Source organism: Diplotaxodon limnothrissa, linkage group LG6, assembly GCF_057381915.1.
Source record: "Diplotaxodon limnothrissa isolate DT_005_m linkage group LG6, D_limnothrissa_male_GT1.1, whole genome shotgun sequence".
NCBI lineage: Eukaryota > Metazoa > Chordata > Actinopteri > Cichliformes > Cichlidae > Diplotaxodon > Diplotaxodon limnothrissa.
Window position 1 is genome coordinate 24,646,840 of NC_140601.1, and position 20,699 is coordinate 24,667,538.

The 20,699-nt window shown below is 40.5% G+C and overlaps 1 protein-coding gene across 3 annotated transcripts; it reads left to right on the top strand.

The window, feature by feature from the left end:
- The first annotated feature begins 1,793 nt into the window (after positions 1 to 1,793).
- polq (polymerase (DNA directed), theta) lies at positions 1,794 to 19,500 on the top strand. 3 transcript variants are annotated; one of them, XM_085357001.1, is made up of 36 exons: positions 1,794 to 1,861; positions 1,996 to 2,095; positions 2,173 to 2,645; positions 2,738 to 2,967; positions 3,603 to 3,779; positions 3,971 to 4,101; positions 4,204 to 4,360; positions 4,697 to 4,808; positions 4,911 to 5,112; positions 5,189 to 5,330; positions 5,497 to 5,643; positions 5,905 to 6,117; positions 6,221 to 6,363; positions 6,568 to 6,757; positions 7,044 to 7,186; positions 7,386 to 7,579; positions 7,930 to 8,054; positions 8,557 to 8,800; positions 9,533 to 11,057; positions 11,140 to 11,719; positions 11,768 to 12,724; positions 12,889 to 13,029; positions 13,119 to 13,321; positions 13,847 to 14,054; positions 14,132 to 14,325; positions 14,437 to 14,565; positions 14,701 to 14,875; positions 14,989 to 15,112; positions 17,338 to 17,438; positions 17,568 to 17,650; positions 17,728 to 17,829; positions 17,914 to 18,025; positions 18,715 to 18,839; positions 18,950 to 19,085; positions 19,222 to 19,310; positions 19,387 to 19,500. In XM_085357001.1, the coding sequence occupies exons 1-36, from the start codon at positions 1,794 to 1,796 to the stop codon at positions 19,498 to 19,500; spliced, it is 8,289 nt and encodes a 2,762-aa protein (XP_085213127.1). The 3 variants fall into 3 exon arrangements, with proteins under 3 accessions (XP_085213127.1, XP_085213126.1, XP_085213125.1); XM_085357000.1 differs by having other exon boundaries at positions 2,173 to 2,649; positions 2,742 to 2,967; positions 11,140 to 12,724; positions 19,204 to 19,310; XM_085356999.1 differs by having other exon boundaries at positions 11,140 to 12,724; positions 19,204 to 19,310.
- Positions 19,501 to 20,699: the final 1,199 nt, after the last annotated feature.

Below are 20,699 nucleotides of genomic sequence, written 5' to 3' on the forward strand. Positions count from 1 at the left end.
CTGGCGTTTCATTAACTGAATAACATGGTAGTGTTTTCCCCATGCTGCATCTTCCTTTTGCTGTCCAGTAACTCTAGAGCACAGTGTTCCAAACACAGTCAGTAAAAATAACTATAGACTATATTAAAGCAGAATAGTTAACATACAGGGAAATTTTTATGAGCCTAGAGGGAGAAAATCTGAACAGAGATGTAAAACAAAATCCAAGTGCAAGTAATTTTAGCAAGTATGGGATAATCATTGTTTCTATGATACAGTCATACATAGACTCGCCAATCAGCCACAAATGGTCTCTAAATCGTATGATATCTATCTCCTGCAATTTTTCACAAAGCAAATATTCACATTGAGCAATTTTTGCACAGAGGAAAATACATATTTTTCTTCATAACCATGACAAACATAACCGTGACTCTATATATGAGTTGTAAACAGTTCAGAGGATCTCGGCACTACTTCCTAAGTATTTCTCTGAACCACGGAAATAGCTCCTCCCAGAATTTCATATGCACTTACGGGAAAGAAAGAAGACTTGAGTAAAGGCCTATGCTATGACTGACAGATTTCACTTTCGTGGCAAACAGTGTAGATCATACTCATCTTAAGTTCGGAATTGAATATTCAGCTTTAAACATTATAAATGTTTACTGTCATATTTGGTCTATATTTTATTCCTCCCCGCTGAATAGGCAGACTTACTTTCACTGTAACAGGACCAGACTAAATAGATATAAAATATCCAACTTATAGTAAAAGAAGAGGACGATATTGTTCTACACATTATTTCCAGAAAAGAAATGGAAAGAAGTAGCACTTCATAAGAGACGCAATACCTTCTGGGTTAATTTTCGAAAATTTTACGATGTAGTAATTTTTCTGAATTTAAGGCATTATGTGTTTTTCAGTAAATACCCTGGAGCATAATTATTTTTACCAAAACACAAAACATCATAAAACATGTATTAAACAACATTTTATTTAATTTGTCAATTATCAGTATTAGTTTTATTTACACTACACATACATGGTATATTATACTAATGTGTATTCTTTGCGTCATCAGCATGTATACGGTATGGTCGGGGAAGAATAGCTAAATTGTGAAAAAGGGGAAAAAAGAAAAATAAACTGCTGTACAGTAAATGAAACCACGCAACAGTATATACAATTACTTCAATCACCTCTGCCCTGGGCATCTACAAATATGAAATACTTGCTTATTCATTTATAATAATTTGATAATAGACTATAACATAAAAGAATGGCTATGGAACCCATTTTATGTGTAATGGATAGTTTTACTTTTATATTGTAAGGTTCAGTAAGGTTTAGAATGTATTACTTTTACGTTTACGTAAGTGGTAAAGTAGAAAGTAAAAAGTACCACTGTAAATACACAATCATTATTCACTACACAATCATTATTCACTACACAATCATTATTCACATCAATCATTATTAATAGTCAATGTAGAATAGATAGTAGTAGCAATAGTGATGCTAAATGGAACTTTGCTTAGGAACAGCTTGTATTCCGTCGGACTGTTTTAGCGAAACACCGGGGTGGCGCTCCGGCGGTCTTTTTGATTTGAGACTTGTTTATCAAACTAAAAGGTTTTTTTTATTGTTTTTTTTCGCTACTAAAATAATTACTTAAGAGGTTGACTATTGCTTTCTTTTGTTTTGTGAACATCAAATTGAGTTTATAAGCCTGTGTCGAGGGTAAATTTATGTCATGTTAATTCACATCCACTCACTCGGGCGTTCACTAAAACCTCTGCAGTTTGTTCAGCATGAACACCTCGGGTCCTCAGAAAAAAAGGAGCTACATGGGACAGCACCAGGTCAAAAAGAAAACAAGGTGAGTAACCTGTTTCACTTCATTTATCTGCAATGACATTTATGAACAGTCAGCTGTTGCTTGGAGACACCAATATTAATATAATCGCCAGTCGTACGTGTTGAAGTAATGAATGCACTTATTTCTGCGCACAGCTTCCAAGCTCATGATGAGCCACCAAACGGAGACAGACAGAAAACAAGCCTGTCAGACAAAACAAACGGATCACAGAACAGCAACAAAGACAACCACACGGTGAGTGGAACAGCTTATTTTACTCTCTCTGTCCTTCTTTGATTCAAATAAATCATAAGCATTGTTTTTTGTCTTAGAACGGAGGAGCTGTGTTTCTGCTGGGGGAGTCCACTTTAGCTCTCAGTGAAGAGGTCCTGCTGGCGCTAGACGTTGTGGACCCTGTGAAGCTCGCAGTAAACAGACATGCCCTGGAAAGACCATCATCAGCATCAACTCCCTCTGCCCCTTTACGCCCCCTTGCACTAGTTGCACAAAATGAAAAGGAGAGAGATTTGGTGCAGATCAGAGATGGAGCATCGTTTCACCCCTCAGACAAAAGATCCCGCAGACACCCTTGCCCTATTGATGGAGTCTGTGAGCCTAGAGGGGATAGCAAGCGAGCGAGATGGAGAGCTGACTGCAAAGAGCTTGCTCAAAAGCTTCTCTTCAGTGAGGACTCGGAGGAAGTGGAACATCCACAGAGCACTACTTCAAAGCTTGCTTCTGCCGTTGTCAACGTTGTAGCTTGCCAGAACACACAAAAGAGTCAGCAAGCAGGCACTTCCAGCATGTGTGTTTTAACTTGTCTAGCTTTTGTATAATTTCTTTAATGTCCTCCTGAACTGCTTCTGTCAACATATTCTCTCTTGCTCTGTTCCACAGCCAGAAGCTTGTGTCTAAAAGAAAGAGTTCTCCTTTTAGCAAAGACAAAAGTGGGTCAAGTAAGAATGGCCATCTATCCAGGGACTACATCTTGTTCAGCCCCACCCGTCTCGCAGCAGCTATGAAGAGGGCCAAACTCCAGCAATCGTTACAGAGTCAGTCTGCTTCTGTGCTCACAGTCCCCAGCGGCTTAGAGCTCAGCACTCTCAGTGACACATTGCCTCATCCAGGTAAAGTACACCAGGCACTGACATAAAACTGTCGAGCTAGATTAACCATTCAGCTGGCTGCTGGACGAAACACAGATGAACTATTGTGTGTGTTACTGCATACAGCGTAGGAATGTGCACAGAAATAATCAAGGTTGTAAAATTTGATATGATAAGTAAACCCTCTTCAGAACATGGTTTCAATATCAACGTTCATAGCATACATATCAATAGCAACATTTCCAAGCTGCTTCCCCTTAGATGAGACATGAGGTAGGGGATTTTGTTTGTTTAGCACCAATCGCCAACAAAGCAGTTAAAACTATTTTACATAAGACAAGGAAAGGCATGAAGACGAGAAGAAAAAAGGCCCAAATAAAATAAAGTTGCCTCATATTGAATATAATCAAAGGCAGTGGTGCGACCACTGATCACAGTTTTGAGGCCCTGCAGCAGGTGGCTATTTTATCCTTTTAGTAAACCAGTTTTGCAGCTTGTATGAATGGCTTTCTTGTTCATGTGTGCCCAGATTTGGACTGTTTCAATAAACTGTATTCATATTTGACATGTGTGTGACATGATCACATATCTGTTTTAAACAAAGCATTGAAGATTTTGATTCAATACTACGTGTAATAACTTGTGTCCTACTGTAGGTCCTGCCTTGTGTGTTCCTCCTGACCAAGCTGAAAAGCTGTTGCTCTCCAACTGGGGCTTACCAAAACCTGTGCTGGACCGATACCAGAAACGTGGAGTGACTCGGATGTTTGAGTGGCAGGCTCAGTGCCTTGCTGTTGGACAGGTGCTGCAGGGAGGTAACCTGGTGTATTCTGGTAAGAATCTCAATGTTTTATGTTTTCTTTATTCTCTCCTCTATGATCTCAAGGTTTCTAAAGTGGGTCTTGGGGAGGGAGGAGCAACAGGCATATCAGTTGGGAAAATCTTTTCAATTATTATTTGTATTGCTGTTATTATTATTATTATTGTTTCGTTTTGTGTTTTTTTTTTTTTAATTTTATTTCAGCCCCTACTAGTGCTGGAAAAACTCTGGTGTCAGAGCTGTTGATGTTAAAGCGTGTGTTGGAGACAAAAAGAAAAGCTCTCTTCATCCTGCCATTTGTCTCTGTTGCAAAAGAGAAGATGCATTACCTTCAGGTGCGTGAGCAGTGAACAGAGAAATTCATGCATATGGTTATGGACAAAGTGTTTTCTGTGTATATGTCTCAGTCTAACACACTTGTGTATCTTATCTTGTAGAGCATATTTGAAGAGGCAGGAGTTCGGGTGGAGGGGTACATGGGCAGCACCTCTGCTGCTGGAGGGTTCACAGCTCTGGACGTAGCTGTTTGCACCATAGAAAAAGCCAACTCTCTTCTTAACAGACTCATTGAAGAGAATAGTATGACTCTTCTAGGTAATAAATTTGTTATAGGTGCTAGTACTGAAACAGTTGAACAACTGAGTCGTCAATTGACGGTCATGTCAAACTTTTGCTTAACTGCAGCTTTTCAAGTTTAAGAAGTTCCTTCTTTTCTCACTTTTATCAGTGTAAACTGAACGCATTTGGGTTATTTGCAGGTATTTTATAAACTGAAATAAAAGAAGTAATTTACCAAAGTCAGTACACTACAGTAAATTACTAAATACAGAAATACTAAATTCTAAAAGATATTATTGCTTTGCAGTCCTAATTGTTTGCATTCATTGATATAATTAATAGAGAATGAGTTTGTTATTTTTGTGCTTCAAGGTATGGTGGTAGTAGATGAGCTGCATATGGTTGGAGATTCTGGAAGAGGATACCTGCTGGAATTGCTCTTAACTAAAATCCGCTACATTGCACAGAAGCAGAACAGCATGGGGTCTGTGCCATTTATTTAATTTTTTTGGCCTGACCTTTTCTGAATTTGCAGTCTTTAAAAATCATGCTCCTCTGCCAAAAGTGTTAATTAGTCTTTCTGCAGGTCTCTTTCTGAGGGCATTCAAATAATCGGTATGAGTGCCACTTTGCCAAACCTCTCGCTCCTGGCTAGCTGGTTAGGTGCAGAGCTGTACCAGACAGACTATAGACCTGTACCCCTGCAGGAGCACCTCAAGGTGGGCTGCAACATCTATGACCAGAGTCTCTCTGTGGTCCGACATTTTACTCCTGCACTCCACGTTAAGGTAACTGAGTAAAGTCCAGAGATGAGACATAGTTTGTCATGAATAGTAGTATATTAACAGATTCTTTACGTCATAGGGTGATGATGACCACGTAGTAAGCTTGTGCTATGAGACAGCGAGAGAGGGCCACTGCGTGCTGCTATTCTGCCCTTCAAAGAACTGGTGTGAGAAACTGGCAGATACTATCGCGAGAGAGTTTTACAACCTCAGACATGCTGGTTTGTGAAGCTTAAATACTTATTTCAGAATGAGGTAGAACAATAGCCTGTTTTTGCAGCATGTTATGATATGCACATTCAGTTTTTTAATGAATTTATTATATTTGAGTCACAGAATTTTATCTCAAATCTTATGGTGTGTTGTGTTTGGTATGTTTTTTCTCAGAGCGTCAGAGCGAAGCTGAGCCTCAGACAGTGCGTCTGGATCAGGAGGGACTAGTGGATGTAATAGCTCAATTAAGACGAACTCCAGCTGGTTTGGACCCCATCCTGCAGCGCACTGTGCCATGGGGCGTGGCCTTCCACCATGCTGGTGAACACATTTATGCAATCCTTTTAACCACAGCTGAGTCTAGACTACTGGATATTAAACCTAATTTGATGCCCCCACATTCAACAACTATTGTCAATAGTTGTTGAATAATATAACTATATTGTTATATTAAATCAACTTAGTTTAATTTCTTATTGGTCACCTGGTTGGGGCCTGCCACGCAGTTTGAGAACCATTGTTCTAGACTAAATGCAATATTTTTTTGAGTATGTTTATATGAGTTAATGTTTGACTCTGCAGGATTAACATTCGATGAACGTGACGTGTTGGAGGGAGCTTTTCGCCAGGGCATGATCAGAGTCCTGGCTGCCACCTCGACCCTCTCATCAGGGGTTAATCTCCCAGCGCGCAGGGTCATCATTCGAACTCCCACATTCAACGGTCACTTGCTGGATCCGCTCACATACAAACAGATGGCAGGACGAGCAGGAAGAAAAGGAATTGACACTACAGGTGTGTGAAGTCTTTCATGAATGAATGAAGTTTATTTTGTTTGCAAAAAAAATTAAGTTTAGAGTTTTATTTTGTGTTTTATCATTTTGTTCTTTCCTTCTAGGTGAAAGTGTGCTGGTGTGTAAGGAGGCAGAGCGTCAGAAAGGTATCACTCTGCTTAAAGGTGCTCTTCAGCCAATCAGCAGCTGCCTGGTGAGAAGAGAGGGTGAAGGTGTTACCACTAGCATGCTACGAGCCATCCTGGAGGTATGATTATTATTCAAACTGGTAGGAATAGTAACAAGTTATGCTTAAAGTAGATTATTTCCTTCTTTTATAACAGCTATTGCGCTAGTTTAACTGATGTACGGTCAAGGTACTTTACCTAACCTCACAGTGACTAAACAAGCAGCTGCGTCAAGATGTCTGTAAATGTTTTGTCTTCCTTATTCCCCTCATTCTGACACACAGATAATCGTTGGAGGTGTAGCCAGCACTCCGCAAGATGTGAGATTGTATGCTTCGTGCTCACTTCTGGCTGCCAGCATGAAATGTCATGGCAAAAACGTCTCCAAAGAAGAGGCCAGTAAAGGCTCTATTGAGACCTGTGTTGAATGGTTGATGGAGAATGAATTTATTAACATTCAAAAAGATGGACAAGGTAATCCCACAGTTTTGATAATATCCTGCAGTATTCATCCTTTCATATCCTTTCATATCACTGCTAAACTGGCACATGATGAATAGGCCTTCAATAATATTATGTTCTGGTAGAAATGCATATTTCAAATAGTCATTTTCAACATTAAAAAAAAAATGTTTTCACAGTTAATTGATAAAAGACTAATTTCACTGTGATTCCTTTACTTTCTTTGATCCTAGTATCATTTTCTTATCAGATTTTCAGTGAATTATATGCTCTCTGTCTCATGTCTTTGCATACCCAGACGAGCGGTACTGTCCAACTCAACTTGGCGCCGCCACCCTTTCTTCCTCCCTATCTCCTCCTGAGGCTCTAGGAATATTTGCAGACCTGCAGCGGGCCATGAAGGGTTTTGTCCTGGAAAATGATTTGCACATTTTGTACCTGGTACATATATTAAAACTTGCTGGAACATTTTCTGTTGGCTATATAATACCTCTTAAGGTTGTTGATACATGCCTAATGGTGCTTAAATCCTAACTTTCTTATAGGTAACAAAAATATTTTGAGAGGACACGTCTCTTAAAATTCCACACTGCTGCTCCAAATCTAAATATTTGAAATACTGTGTCCAAATTCTCCTCAGATCACTCCACTGTACGCAGAGTGGACCACCATAGATTGGTATCAGTTCTTCTGTCTGTGGGAGCAGCTGTCATCATCGATGAAGAGAGTAGCAGAACTGGTTGGCGTCCAGGAAGGCTTTTTGGCACGATCTGTCGGCGGGAAACTTGTTGCCAAGACAGAAAAGCAGCACAGACAAATGGCTATTCATAAACGGTAAAACACATTTATTATAATTTGAAAGTCATGTGTATAACATATACTTACTGAATATCCTTTACATTTAGTTTTCAGTTCACATGTTCAGAACCTCAAACTGCTGCAAACCTTGAAATGTTATTGATGAATCAGGGTTTAGTACTGGATTACATTATATTGTTCATTGTGTGCATAGTGATTCCTAACATTGCGGCCCTTGTTTAAAAGCTGACTCATATGAGAAGCACAGGGAAAAAACCCAACCCCCAAACAAATAAGGGATATATTTCATTACTGGAAAAAGTATATTCTTTTGTTTGACTGAATCCTTTGTAATTCCCATCTTCTTTTCTTTCACTTGCTCTCAGGTTTTTCACAACTCTTGTACTGCAGGATCTGGTGAATGAGGTGCCTTTGGGAACTGTTGCAAACAAATACAACTGCAGTCGTGGGCAGTTACAATCTCTGCAGCAGTCTGCTTCCACGTATGCAGGTAGATACTTCAGAGATTCAGACAAGTTGTTCCAGCGCCTCTGGAGGCTTGAGCGTAAAGCTTTTCTGAGGCTTGCAGCAGAGAACACGTTACACTTTAGAATACGCACCCTTTGAATTTGTGACAAAACTTTACCTTTAAACAGAACATTAACAAGAACATTAACTCAATGCAAGAGGCAGGAACACTTCTGAGTGGTAGATACGCAGGAGAGACTTACCTCCACTACAACTTAAATGTGTTTCTGCACCTATATACATAACTTATAGACATGTATCCATCATTCATAGTTGTCCATGTTTTTCAGTCAGGTTAGTATGAGATTTTCTAAGGTAATTCATGTTAACATATTTCGTTCCAGTGTGCATCAGGCGTTTCGCTGGATCAGAATGGATCTAAATGCTGTTGAATCAGTGATCAGTGTAACCACAACAAGAAACGAAAGAAAAACAGAACAAAAAGCAACATGTTGGTAACTAAGCATGTAAATGTGTTCCCTCAGGTATGGTAACTGTGTTCTGCAAGCGTCTTGGCTGGCACAACATGGAACTGCTTTTATCCCAGTACCAGACCAGGTTGAGCTTTGGAGTCCAGAGGGAGCTGGTCGACCTGGTCAGAGTTTCCCTTCTGAATGCAACTCGAGCCAGAGCGCTCTACACCCAAGGCCTCTGCACTGTCGCAGAGCTGGCCAGGGCCACCGCAGCTGATGTTGAGAAAGCCCTGCGGAATGCCATCCCATTTAAGAGGTAGGTGTGTATTTGTGTTAAAGATATGAAGTCCCTGATAGGTCACTGAAGAATGGCACTTATTTGGTTCTGCTGTCTAGGCAAATAATGGCATTGCTTTTTAAATTTTTAATCAGCAAATCTGATACAGTTTTTCAAATGTGCTACGTACTGCATAAAAGGTATTTAAGAATTAAATGGGAAAAAATGGGTGGGCGGAGCATCTTAGTGGTGCATAAGGCACATAAGACTGCTTCCATCAAGGCCAGTGCATTTTTCATTTTTTGCAATTTTAAAGAAAGCGACCTGGGTCTGCAGAAATATTTATTGGGTTTTTCCTTTGCCTGTGCTCCATTTCTCAAGAACTGTGACCTGGTAAATGTTGCAGAACGCTGCTGGAAAAACAGAAAAATAATATTGCAAAGAAATTAATCAGTGTATTATTAATTAATCCAGTTCAGATGAACTGGATTAATTTTTTTATTAATAACTTTTAAAGTTAATGCAACTGAAAAATCCTGATGTGCTTACAGGAGGAACATAATTATATGCACATCAGTCAAAAAAAAGGAATAACAATTGAACAACTGCACTGTGAATCAAACTAAAAAACAATTTAAACTACCCCCGTAATGTAGCTGGTGTGGTAAACCATCTAAACTCAAACTCAATTTCAAAAGGTATGCACTCAAGTTATAATCTCCTGAGAACTTTATAACCTATAACCAGTCTTGTACTGTCTGCCTTCATCAGCTCCAAGCGTGCAGTGGATGAGAGTGAAGTGGAGGCAGCTGAGAGACGAAGCCTCCGATGTGTCTGGGTGACTGGTGGACGAGCTCTCACAGAACAGGAGGCAGCTGTTGAGATAGTGTCTGAGGCAAGGCTCCTTCTTCAAGAAGACCTGGCCCAGTTAGGAATTCACTGGGATCCTACAAGTCTTCCTCCTGGGGCTCCTGCTGTAAACAGCCCTGATGATCACTCTGGGGATTCGGACACCTCGTCCTCCTCGTGTCTCAGTGTACAAGAACCAGAGACAAACAATGATCATGGAGAAGAGATTAGGGAAGGCTGTAAAAGTGATGAAAAGATGTCTGAAGTGAAAATGGAGGGAAGGAACAGCAGGGAAAAAGGGGAAGCAGGAAAAGAGCAGGGGAAGTTAGGAGTGATGGAATCAAAGAATATATTGGAAGATCCCAGAAAGGAAGGCAGATCTGACCCAGAAATCGGGGAAGCAAACAGAGAAAGAAAAAATGAAACATCAAAAGCAGTGACAAAGAAATCAATAACAAATGCTGCAGAAAATCAAGGTGAAAACGCAGAGAACATAGGGTCAGAGCAGGAAGAGAAGGAGTGCCACAAAGCAAAGCGAAAAGAAAGAGACGCAGATGGAGTCACGGTCTCAATCAGGCCAAAGAATTGTCAAGTAAATCAGCCTGTTCCTGAACAGAGCCTAACACAGGAGTTGGCTGAGATTATATCTAGCCCCCTGCCCGTGCCTGCACCGGGACCACAGCCTCAGGCCTCACCTTCTCCAATACTGCTTCCACGTTTTAGAGCGCCAATATCACGGGCAGAACAACAGCAAACGGTTTCCACAAGGACAGTGAAAGGAGACTGCACCACAGGACTCACTGTTTCACCTGTGCAACCTGGTATACTGAAGAGAGCCTTAAGAAAAGTCCTGCACTCCATACAGACTGACAAAAATCTGCAAGATAACGTTGAGACCGCAGAAACGTCACACTCGAAACCTGCAATAGTTTCTTCAGTCAAAAATTCAGCTCATTCAGGTCAGCTGCTAGTAACTATTCCTGCCCCTCACCGTATGCACGAAACCCCTCCTCGTACACCTACAAATCCAGACACATTAAACTCTCCCCTCTCGGACTCCTCTGCCACTGTTCCTGAGGCCAAGCGAAGACGGATGGATGGCAGAGAGAAGTTTTCATCTCCTGAGCTCTATGGAGGAGATAAGACAGATGATGAAATTGAGGGGGATGTTAAAACGGGAGAAGAGAGTTTTGGTGACAGCTTTGAACTGGACACTCAGACAGAGAGAATCATTGTTCAACAGACAGATGAGGTCGTCCGATGTATGGATCAGGAAGTTGAAACAAAAAAGAGAAGAGAAGATCAATTGTTGGAAGTAGCTGCAGGTCTGGAGGAAAATGGACATGAAAGAACAAATGGACTTAAAGGGCCAGACAAAGCACACCCCAGCTTCAATGTTTCTCTCTCAGATAGCCAGATGGAGCTCATCCTCAATACCAGCCATCAGGTAAGAGACTGAAACATATATTATGCTAGAATTGTGTGAATATGGTCGTCTTTATAAATACTTATTTGTTCCTTTCTCAAAGATTTCACCTGAGCCAGGAGGTGGTGATAACATGAATAAAGATGAAAATGAAGGTGCATTTAATGATGAGGCTCCGGATCCTAATCAGACCTCTTCTGTGAGTCTTAACAGAAGCAGTAGCTTCCTTTTTGACAGCTTATATCACAGCCCTCTGCTGGCGGATCTGAGCCCGCACCAGATCCCTGACCAATCAGATGAGGAGGAATCTATAAACCAGGAGGTGAAAGAAAAGCGTGCTTCATCGACCCAGGAGAGACGACGCAGTGAGCTTCTTGCCAACCAGGAAGCAGAGAAACAGGAGGCAATCCAATGGGGCGAGTCTTTCTTTAACCTGTCAGAGTGGGGTGACTCGCTGCTGATCGGTGAACACTATCTGGAAAGGCAGAGTTTGTTCAGACAAGCAGACGGTACTGAACAAGAGCATGAGCAAGTGAACCCAGAGCAGAATGTTCTGTGTGAAGGACAGATGCAGCCACAACTCACTACTACACCTCAAAATGAACATGATGAGAAAAATCTAAAAAACATTAAACAGTGTAGCACACAAGAAAGTGTTAACCCAGGAGGGAGACAGGAAATAGGTATTGAAGATGTTGAAAATGCAAAACATGTAGAGACTAAAGGAGAAGAGAAGGAAAAGAAAAAGAAAATGGATGCCATATTGTCACATAATACAGTTTTTAAACAACCCTTTCAGCAAAATGCTCCAGAAAGTGCATTTGATTGTAGCCCTGGTTTACAAGAGATCTTTGACCGCTGGCCTAGCATGTCTGACCAGCCCTTGCAAAACACAACAGAAGGCCTCACGGTCATTCAAACGCATGCTGCTGCTGCTGCAAACACAGCTGGTGCTCCACTGATACCAGAGTCTTCGAAGCAAGCAGGCAAAAAGAGGGAGAAGTTACAGCAATCTGCTGCTACAAGTAACTCTAAAGAAGGACGACCTTTAAGAAGTGACAGTGAAAATTTACTAGAAAGACCAGGCTCTGCTGGTGACCTCATTCCCCCAACTCAGGAAACACCACCTGTTACACCAAGAGTAAAGCTGACCACCTCATCCATCCAGTCACCACTGAACCAGTCGATTCCGTCAAGCCGCTTTCAAGAAAAATTGGCAATTGCAAAATGTCCTAAAACTCCCACAGGAAACCATAATCTTCGATCAGTAGTTTCTGCTTCTGACAATAAGAGTCTAGAATCAACAACTGATCACCACCAAAAACGTGGACAGGAACCACAGACGCTACCTAATCCTGAACTAACAACTGTTCTGCAGTCAAATTTGAAAACCACATCCACCAGCGAGACCCTCGGCCCTCCCCGACACTCTATTCCTCCATCCCCACAGCCTCTCTCTGATACAGAGTCACCTGTGTTTCACGAAAGCTTCACGCTTCAGCTGTCCCAGGATGCGTCTGTCTGTTCCAGCAACTCCGGGACTTTCTCCATCATAGACGTGGCAAGCGACAGGCGCCTCTTTGAAACGTTCATTAAAGAGTGGAAAACAAAACAGCGCTACTCTCTGGCTTTGGCCTGTGAAAGGACAGAGCAGCCTGAGGGGGAAATAGGAGGGAAACACAAGAGAGGTAACTGAAGAGTCATTTAGGGTGAAGCAGTTCCAAGGCACTCAATATATTTGCATCATCTGACAAAATTTCTTTAGCACCTGTATTTTTTTCTCGTCAGCATAAGCACCACTAAATTAGCCTGTGATGAGATCAGTGACTTCATCCATTTATTTTCTGTGCAGAGTCAGCTGCTCAGCACAGGCTCAACACGCCTGTTGGATTTCCATTAAGGAACAGCGAAGGGCTTGTTCTGATTGGATTGTCTGTATGCTGGGGAGGAAGAGACGCATACTATGTATCCCTGCAGGAAGAGCAGAGCAAAGGTAGCGATCGAAAAATACATGCAGGTTGACGTTACCAGCTCGCTCTTTAACAGTGTTTTCTCAGTTGACCTTGTTTGCATTTCCCTTAGGCCTGAGCGCCAGTCTGGCCCCTCCTCCACTGGATAATGACTTGCCAGTAAATGAGAGGCTGGAGCAGGTGAAAGCTTGTCTGAGCAGCCAATCAGCTGGTCATGAAGTGCGTGCGGTAGTTGTATATGACATCATACAGGTGTACAAGACACTTGTACTGAGCTGTGGAATCAGCTTGGAAGGAAACTGTGAAGACCCAAAGGTGAGAAAACAGAAAAACACTGAAGTCACGTGTGCAACCTGACACTTCTCCATTCAAGTGCAGTTCATATTAAACTATCATTTTTATCTCAACCTGTGAGATTTTGTGATTGCACCTTGGTAATATGTAAGGCTGACACTTTGAGACTTTTTGTATTTATTATAAACGATAAGAGATAATCCATCCATCCACCTCTTACTGCTTATCCGGGGTCGGATCGTGGGGGCAGCAGTCTGGGCAGAAAAGCCCAGACTTCTCTCTCATTTCGGACACATCTTCCAGCTCACCCAGGGGGATATCAAGTCTTTTCCAAGTCAGCCGAGAGATACAATCTTTCCCGTGAGCAATAAGAGATGATCTGCTTATACTTATCAACATATTTTCTCAGCAATATGTAAAAATAAATGTCCATTTCGTCTCAGATACACTAATAACATTACGGGTTAAATACAGCTGCCATGCTTGGAGGGAAAAAATTGTTAAAGAAAATAAATGTCATGCTGAAGTTGTGAATATCTATCACAGGTTGCGTGTTGGCTGCTGGACCCTGGCAGTGAGGAGAGGACTTTACCCAACATGGTCACTGTCTACTGTCCAGAAGAGTTACCGCTGCTGGACGGACTTGGAAATGCACATTCACACTGTCCCCGTGTTAGGGCGGCAACCACAAGCGTGCTCGTACACGCCGTCATGAACCATCTGACCGGCATGCTAGAGAAAGAGGGCACACTGGGTATAGAAACTCACACTCCATGTGTTCAGAAATATGTGTTTAGACATTTGTTTAACAATATTGTACATATATGTCAGATTTTTTCAGGAGCATAGAGATGCCTTCCCAGGTTTGTTTGGCCCTGCTGGAACTGAACGGAGTCGGCTTCAGTGTTGAAGAGTGTGAACGACAAAAACACGTCATGCAAGCCAAACTGTCTGTGCTGGAATCTGAAGCTTACGCTCTGGCTGGACACAGCTTCTCCCTCACCTGCGTCGATGACATTGCACAGGTCAGACACTTCTTCTCCATCCCAGCTACGTTTTTGAGTAAAATTGCCAATTAGTCTGCGCAAAGCGTAGTAAGACTTCTGAACTTGTGTGTGCTCACATGTATGCCGCAGGTGTTGTTCTTAGAACTCCACCTACCTCCAAATGGTGACGCAGGTGGATCAAAAAGTAAGAAAACTCTGGGATACACGAGGAGGGCAGGTGGCAGAGTGCGACTTGGGAAGCAGTTCAGCACCACAAAGGTGAAGCAATTTCACATTTCACCAAATTAATGTTGCTCCTGCACCTAATTGCTGTCAAGAAACGTATTTATTATATTATAAAACTGTAAATCATTATTTTGGCTTCGTAACTCTAACATTTATTTCTCGAAGCAGGATGTTCTGGAGAAACTTCGCCCGCTGCACGCGTTGCCAGGTGTAATTCTGGAGTGGAGACGTATCACTAACGCCTTGACTAAAGTGGTCTACCCTCTGCAGAGGGAAAAACAATACCACCCCACACTGGAGATGGACAGGATATACCCCATCGCTCAAACACACACAGCCACAGGTAAAACACAAACACCAGCACACGAAGACTTCTGAGATTTCACTGCTGTCAAATACATTTTCCCTTTAGGTTAAATATGAAGCCTGTAGTGACTCGGCTCATTCTGTCCTCAGGTAGAGTGAGTTTCACCGAGCCAAACATACAGAACGTCCCCAAAGACTTTGAGATTCACATGCCCACCATGGTGGGTGAGAGCCCACCTTCACAAGATGGTTGTTACAGGACGACCAAAGCAGGGTAAGGTTAAACTTGATCAAAGTGTTTTGTTTTTAAAAGGGGAATTCATCAAGTTTTAATTATATAAATATGTTTTTTTTAATTTAGCATTTTCTATGTTACAAAGAAACAAACAGGAAAGCGAAAGAAACGAACAAGAGGTCATGAGATGCAAAGACAGTCAATAAAAAGAAAAGAAAATAAAAAAATGAAAAAAGACAACTGTATATGTAAATGAGAAAACACGTTTCTCACTAAATGAATTCAGTTTCAGATTTTCTTTAGAAATGAAGTTGGCAGCTGTTACTGTAGGCCTGACTGCAGTTTTTAAATTTATTTTACAGTACATGTAACTAGGGCTGCTCGATTATGGCAAAAATGATAATCACGATTATTTTCACTGAAATTGAGATCACGATTATTTGACGATATTTATTTAACCCTTTAAGACCTACCATAGAACCAAGTCCGCCAGAGCTTATATTATTTTTTTTGTACATGCTGTAGTGCCATTTGTGGGAGCATTTCAAGTTGCTATACATCAATACAACTGTTATAGCCCATATTTTAATAATATGTATGCATTAAGTCCATAGTAACTACATTAATTGCAAACAAGTGCAATAAACTACAAAAAAATTGAAAATCGTTTTTGTTTTGTTTACATATATTTCTACTTGGAGAAATTTAAGAGGTTTATCCCTCAAAACTTTAAATACAAAAAAGTTGCAAAAAATAGTTTCCCACCACAGGAAATTTATTTTGAGTGTCTTCATAGTTTTATTTTGGAGATACAGCAATTTTTATATACTGCAGGAAAAACAAAAAAAACAATCCTATGATGCAAATTTGCAAAGAAAACAGCACGTGCATCAAAATAAACTATTTCCAGCTGTGCAATTCGAGTTCTAAGCATCCCAGCAACTATTCAGAAAAGTATAGAGTCAAACATGACTTATAAAAACACTAGTATAAGTATAGTATAGTATAGTTTTTTACTTAAGGCCTACAAGTAAAAAACTACATTTTCCGCAAAAATGACATCACTTCCGGTTTCGGGCAGGAAATGCGATAGTTCGAGTTGAGTCTTTTTCAAAGTGGGAAGTGTTAGGAACAGCTGATGGATCGGCAAAGCGTGTTTCTGGAATATTATGTTTTTGTTCCTGCAAGCGCTTTTTATGCAATTTTTGCAAAGCTTTATGTGGAAGGAAACCGTGACCGAGGACAAGCTGATGGCATAAGATGTAAGTACAACTCCTCCGGTTTCATATGCAAAACAAATTATTGCGCTAGCTTAGCGGTTCAGGTTCTACAGGGATTTAAAAATAGTTACGCAAAACGGAGTGTGCTGCTCTGACCGGCTTTAAAGGGTTAACAATAACAATGTATTGAATAATGACTTTAAAAAATAATATAAAATAGTGTGCAAATACTGATAACAGTGCAAATGTTTGCAATATAAGAAATAAATGAAAAATGTAAACATCTATGTTTAGTCAACTTTGCAGTGTTGCTCTGTGGTGCAGCTACTACATCGTAGCAAAGTTTACACACTGTCTACTTGATCCACGTCTAACTCCGCCAACCCATAATGTTTCCACACCACTGAAGTTTTTTTTTTTACCTCTTTTCAACCAACGGCAGTCACTCTCCTCTCCAAATAACTTCTGCTTAGCTTTCCGAGCTTCCCTCGGGTCCTCTTAATTGTTGTGACGCGTGTTCGAAATGGAGAGCGGTGCGCATGACTTACCACACGGAGCAGCGCGAGAGTAAAGCATGAGGGAGGGTCTAATAATCGGCTCAGTCATTTTTAATGATCGTTGAAAGCCCAGATCGTAATCGTGATTAAAATTCGATTAATTGAGCAGCCCTACATGTAACTGTGTTAAAAATATGTGTTAAAATATGTAGTTTGTTTTATTTGCCTCCCGTTAAATGTGGCATATTACTTAATAATAACCTGTAAAGTATTTTCCAGTGGAAAAAGTCAATAAATTAAATGAAAAGTTTATTTGCCTGTGCTCATCTCTTTTATTATGCCGAATGTTCTGTTCATATTCATAGGTCTGTCTATGAAGTAGAAGTAGAAATAGGCCAACAACAGAGTAATAGTATTACATCCCTAAAATAATGCAAGAAGAATAATGCATTTTTTTTCCAAAACTAACCGCTTTAAAAGTTAAGTAGCTCGGCGTGATGTAGCAGGGTGGACTTGCTATAATGATTTTTTTACACTGTTGTTACAGAAAGAGGAGACGCTCTGTGGTATCTTCAGTCGCAGCTGGAACTTCAGAACAAGGCCCTGCCTTCTCTGTTAGCATGAGACATGCTTTCATTCCTTTTTCAGGTTAATATAATAATTCTCTAATAATAATACTACTGGTACATCCACGTATAGTTCATATTGATGAGTGGTTACCTGTCCTTCCTGTAGCTTTGCCTCAGGCGCTTCTATAAGCTTTGTACTGTTGTGTAGGTGGAATGATATTAGCAGCTGATTACTCCCAGCTGGAGTTGAGAGTGCTAGCTCATCTCTCAAAGGATCAGCGTCTCCTGCAGGTCAGTGAAATTTAAATCTGGTTAATGGAAAGAAAACAATATGTAAACTCAAATTGTGAACTTTGCATGTTCACCAGGTGCTGAATGGTGGAGCAGATGTGTTTCGCTGCATTGCAGCTGAGTGGAAGAGTGTCGAGCCAGAGTCAGTGAATGACAGCCTCAGACAACAGGCAAAACAGGTACAACTAGGCTGGAAAGGGTAGACAGCAAGGACATGCACACATGCAAGGTCACCAGGGGAGTACATGCTTCTGTGTTTGCAGATTTGCTATGGCATCATCTACGGGATGGGAGCAAAGTCTTTGGGGGAGCAAATGGGAGTGGATGAGAATGATGCAGCATGCTACATTGAGAGTTTCAAAGCCAGATACAAAGGTATACACTGGGGCTTCCCCACTACACATGTCTCAATATTAGTAATATCACTAATATTAGCCGTGTATTTCCGGTTGTTGCCACGGTGTCTCTTACACCCACGCAGACTGCTGCACACACGCATAATGTAGCTGTTCCCATGTGACTTTTTCTTCATCCAATTTGAGTCCATCTGAAAGACGCATGCATATTCTCTGCACTGTTATGCATCACACAATGCTAAAAAACACAAATTCTGCATATGAGACAATCCAGTTCATGGGATGTGCTGCAGTATACAGGTTGGAATATTGAGGGGTTTATAGCTACAATGAGATAACAGGAAAAAATAAAAACATTAAATGGAAATTATGTGCCTGTACTTGAAAAAAAGAGAGACAGCAAGATCTTGAATGTTTGTTTGGTTGTTTTTTTGTTTTTTTTTTGGTAGTATGAAATGTTTTTTCTAATCTTATCAGTGTTGTGAAGATTAGACTTGTGTAAGTGTAAACTTCTTAACGTCGTTCAGTTATTATCAGTACTAAAACAAGCTGAGGAGCATAACAAGACCAAGAGTTGGATTGATAATCCAGTATAGCAGACCATGGTCAATTGTAGAGGGGGGCTTGAACCACTGACATGTTTGCTTTAAACTGGTTAAACTTACTTCTACATTCTCATTTTAAAACATTTTCTTTCTGACATTTCAGGGATCAATGCTTTTCTTAAACAGACTGTGAGGAACTGTATAAAGGACGGCTATGTCCAGACGCTGATGGGTCGCAGAAGATATCTACCTGGAATAACCAGCAACAATGGACACATCAAAGCTCACGTGAGCACGAGTTCTTTGACAGAATTTAGATATGAAGCATGTCATTTAAAATGCATGCAGTGCTTCTTCCACTTTTTTCACCTTTTCCTTAAAACACAAAACTTTTTTAGGCAGAGCGGCAGGCAGTGAACACAACCGTACAGGGCTCTGCAGCTGATATTGTTAAACTTGCCACTGTCAACATCCAGAAACGGCTACGAAATACGTATCCTGCAGCTCCTCCGTCTCACCAGCACACAAATTCAGGTGACCTGAACACAAATTATCTCCTTTTTGGTTTTTTGCATTAATGTAATATGCAGGGAGCAATAACCCCTGCATCATGTTTAAGTCTGTAAATTAATCACGTCTGTAATCTCGTCAGTCCGTAATCATCGCAGAGCTGGAAGATCACAACTCAGAGGAGCTTACTTCATCCTGCAGCTGCATGATGAACTCATCTACGAAGCCACAGAAGAAGACCTCATACAGGTACATAAAGGAATTACTGTTTTGGTTGCACACAGCTGTGTGAAGTGTCTCTCACACTAACCTCTGCTTCTGTCAGGTTGCACAGATAGTCAAGAGAGAGATGGAGTCAGTAGTGAAACTCTATGTGAAGTTGAAGGCCAAAGTCAAAGTGGGACCCAGCTGGGGGAACCTGCAGGACCTCGATATATGAAATGTTACAGTTTGATATTTAAACCAGACACAATGCACTTTTCCTCAGTTATTACTATGTAGATACTGTGTTATGTTTTTAATCACTACAGTGGCAATGATGAAATGTAGCAGTCCCACTATGAGATCTGAATGAACTTTTGAATGTATTTATAATTTAATTTCCCAAGGTACTGTATCAAATTATATTTTTAGTTTGGAAAAAAACAAAAAACAAACCTCAGTTACATGTAATATTTTCTCTCTATAAATATCTGACGTAATAAATTCAAATCATAGTGTCTGTATTTGTTGTAAAGTTTGACTTCGAAGAACGAGTCAGCAGCTTCAATTTTGAAGACATCCTGAAATCTCACATTTTATTGGACCACTGGTTGAGCTTGTCTGTCACAAGAACATACATCAGTATCTGTAATTAACACTGCTTTGTTTTAAAATGATGAATTCACTGCACAAGAAGTGTTGTCATTATGGGTAGACATCTGCTGTAGAAAGGAAATTTCACCACCTCTGGTTTTGAGCAGAGAAACAAAGGAACACTGAGGAAGCATCTCGTTGTGGTGTTCAGCCAGAAGGTCCAAGACAGATGATAAGATGCGACTTAATCTTCAAGACAAAGTTCAATTTAACTGATTCCATTCAAAACTACACTGACGTTATTGCCACTGTAGGCACTACAGACTGATCGAAAGCCTTCTTTTTAACCTGGAACTTAATGAAAGGGAGAATTATAAACCTGGAGAAAGACTTTCTGGATGACTACTATTCATTATTGATTATTTAACCAGTGCACCATTACTTAGAGCTCATCAATACAGGCTCAGTCTGACCCAAACAAACAAACAAAAAAAAAAAAAAAAAAAAAAAAAGCATAACAAGTAAATAAATACATGTCACAGACATTCATGAACAAATACAGCAAAGATTTTCTTTTAAAACAAATGTGTTATAACACAGGAGTGTGATCCCAGATGATTAATGTCTGTCAAAATAAGGCTTTTCTATGTGTGAAACAGTAAACTCACGTCAGTTTTTGTATTGTTAATGAAGAACATCTTGTTTGCTCAAACTAATGTCAGTGTAGTCATTACCCAAGTATTTATTAAGGTAGGTAAGACTAACAGCTACAATTTACTTTTTTTTTTAACCCATTTTTTGTTTTTAAGTGCACCACACACTGACGGTGTCATTTTACACCCG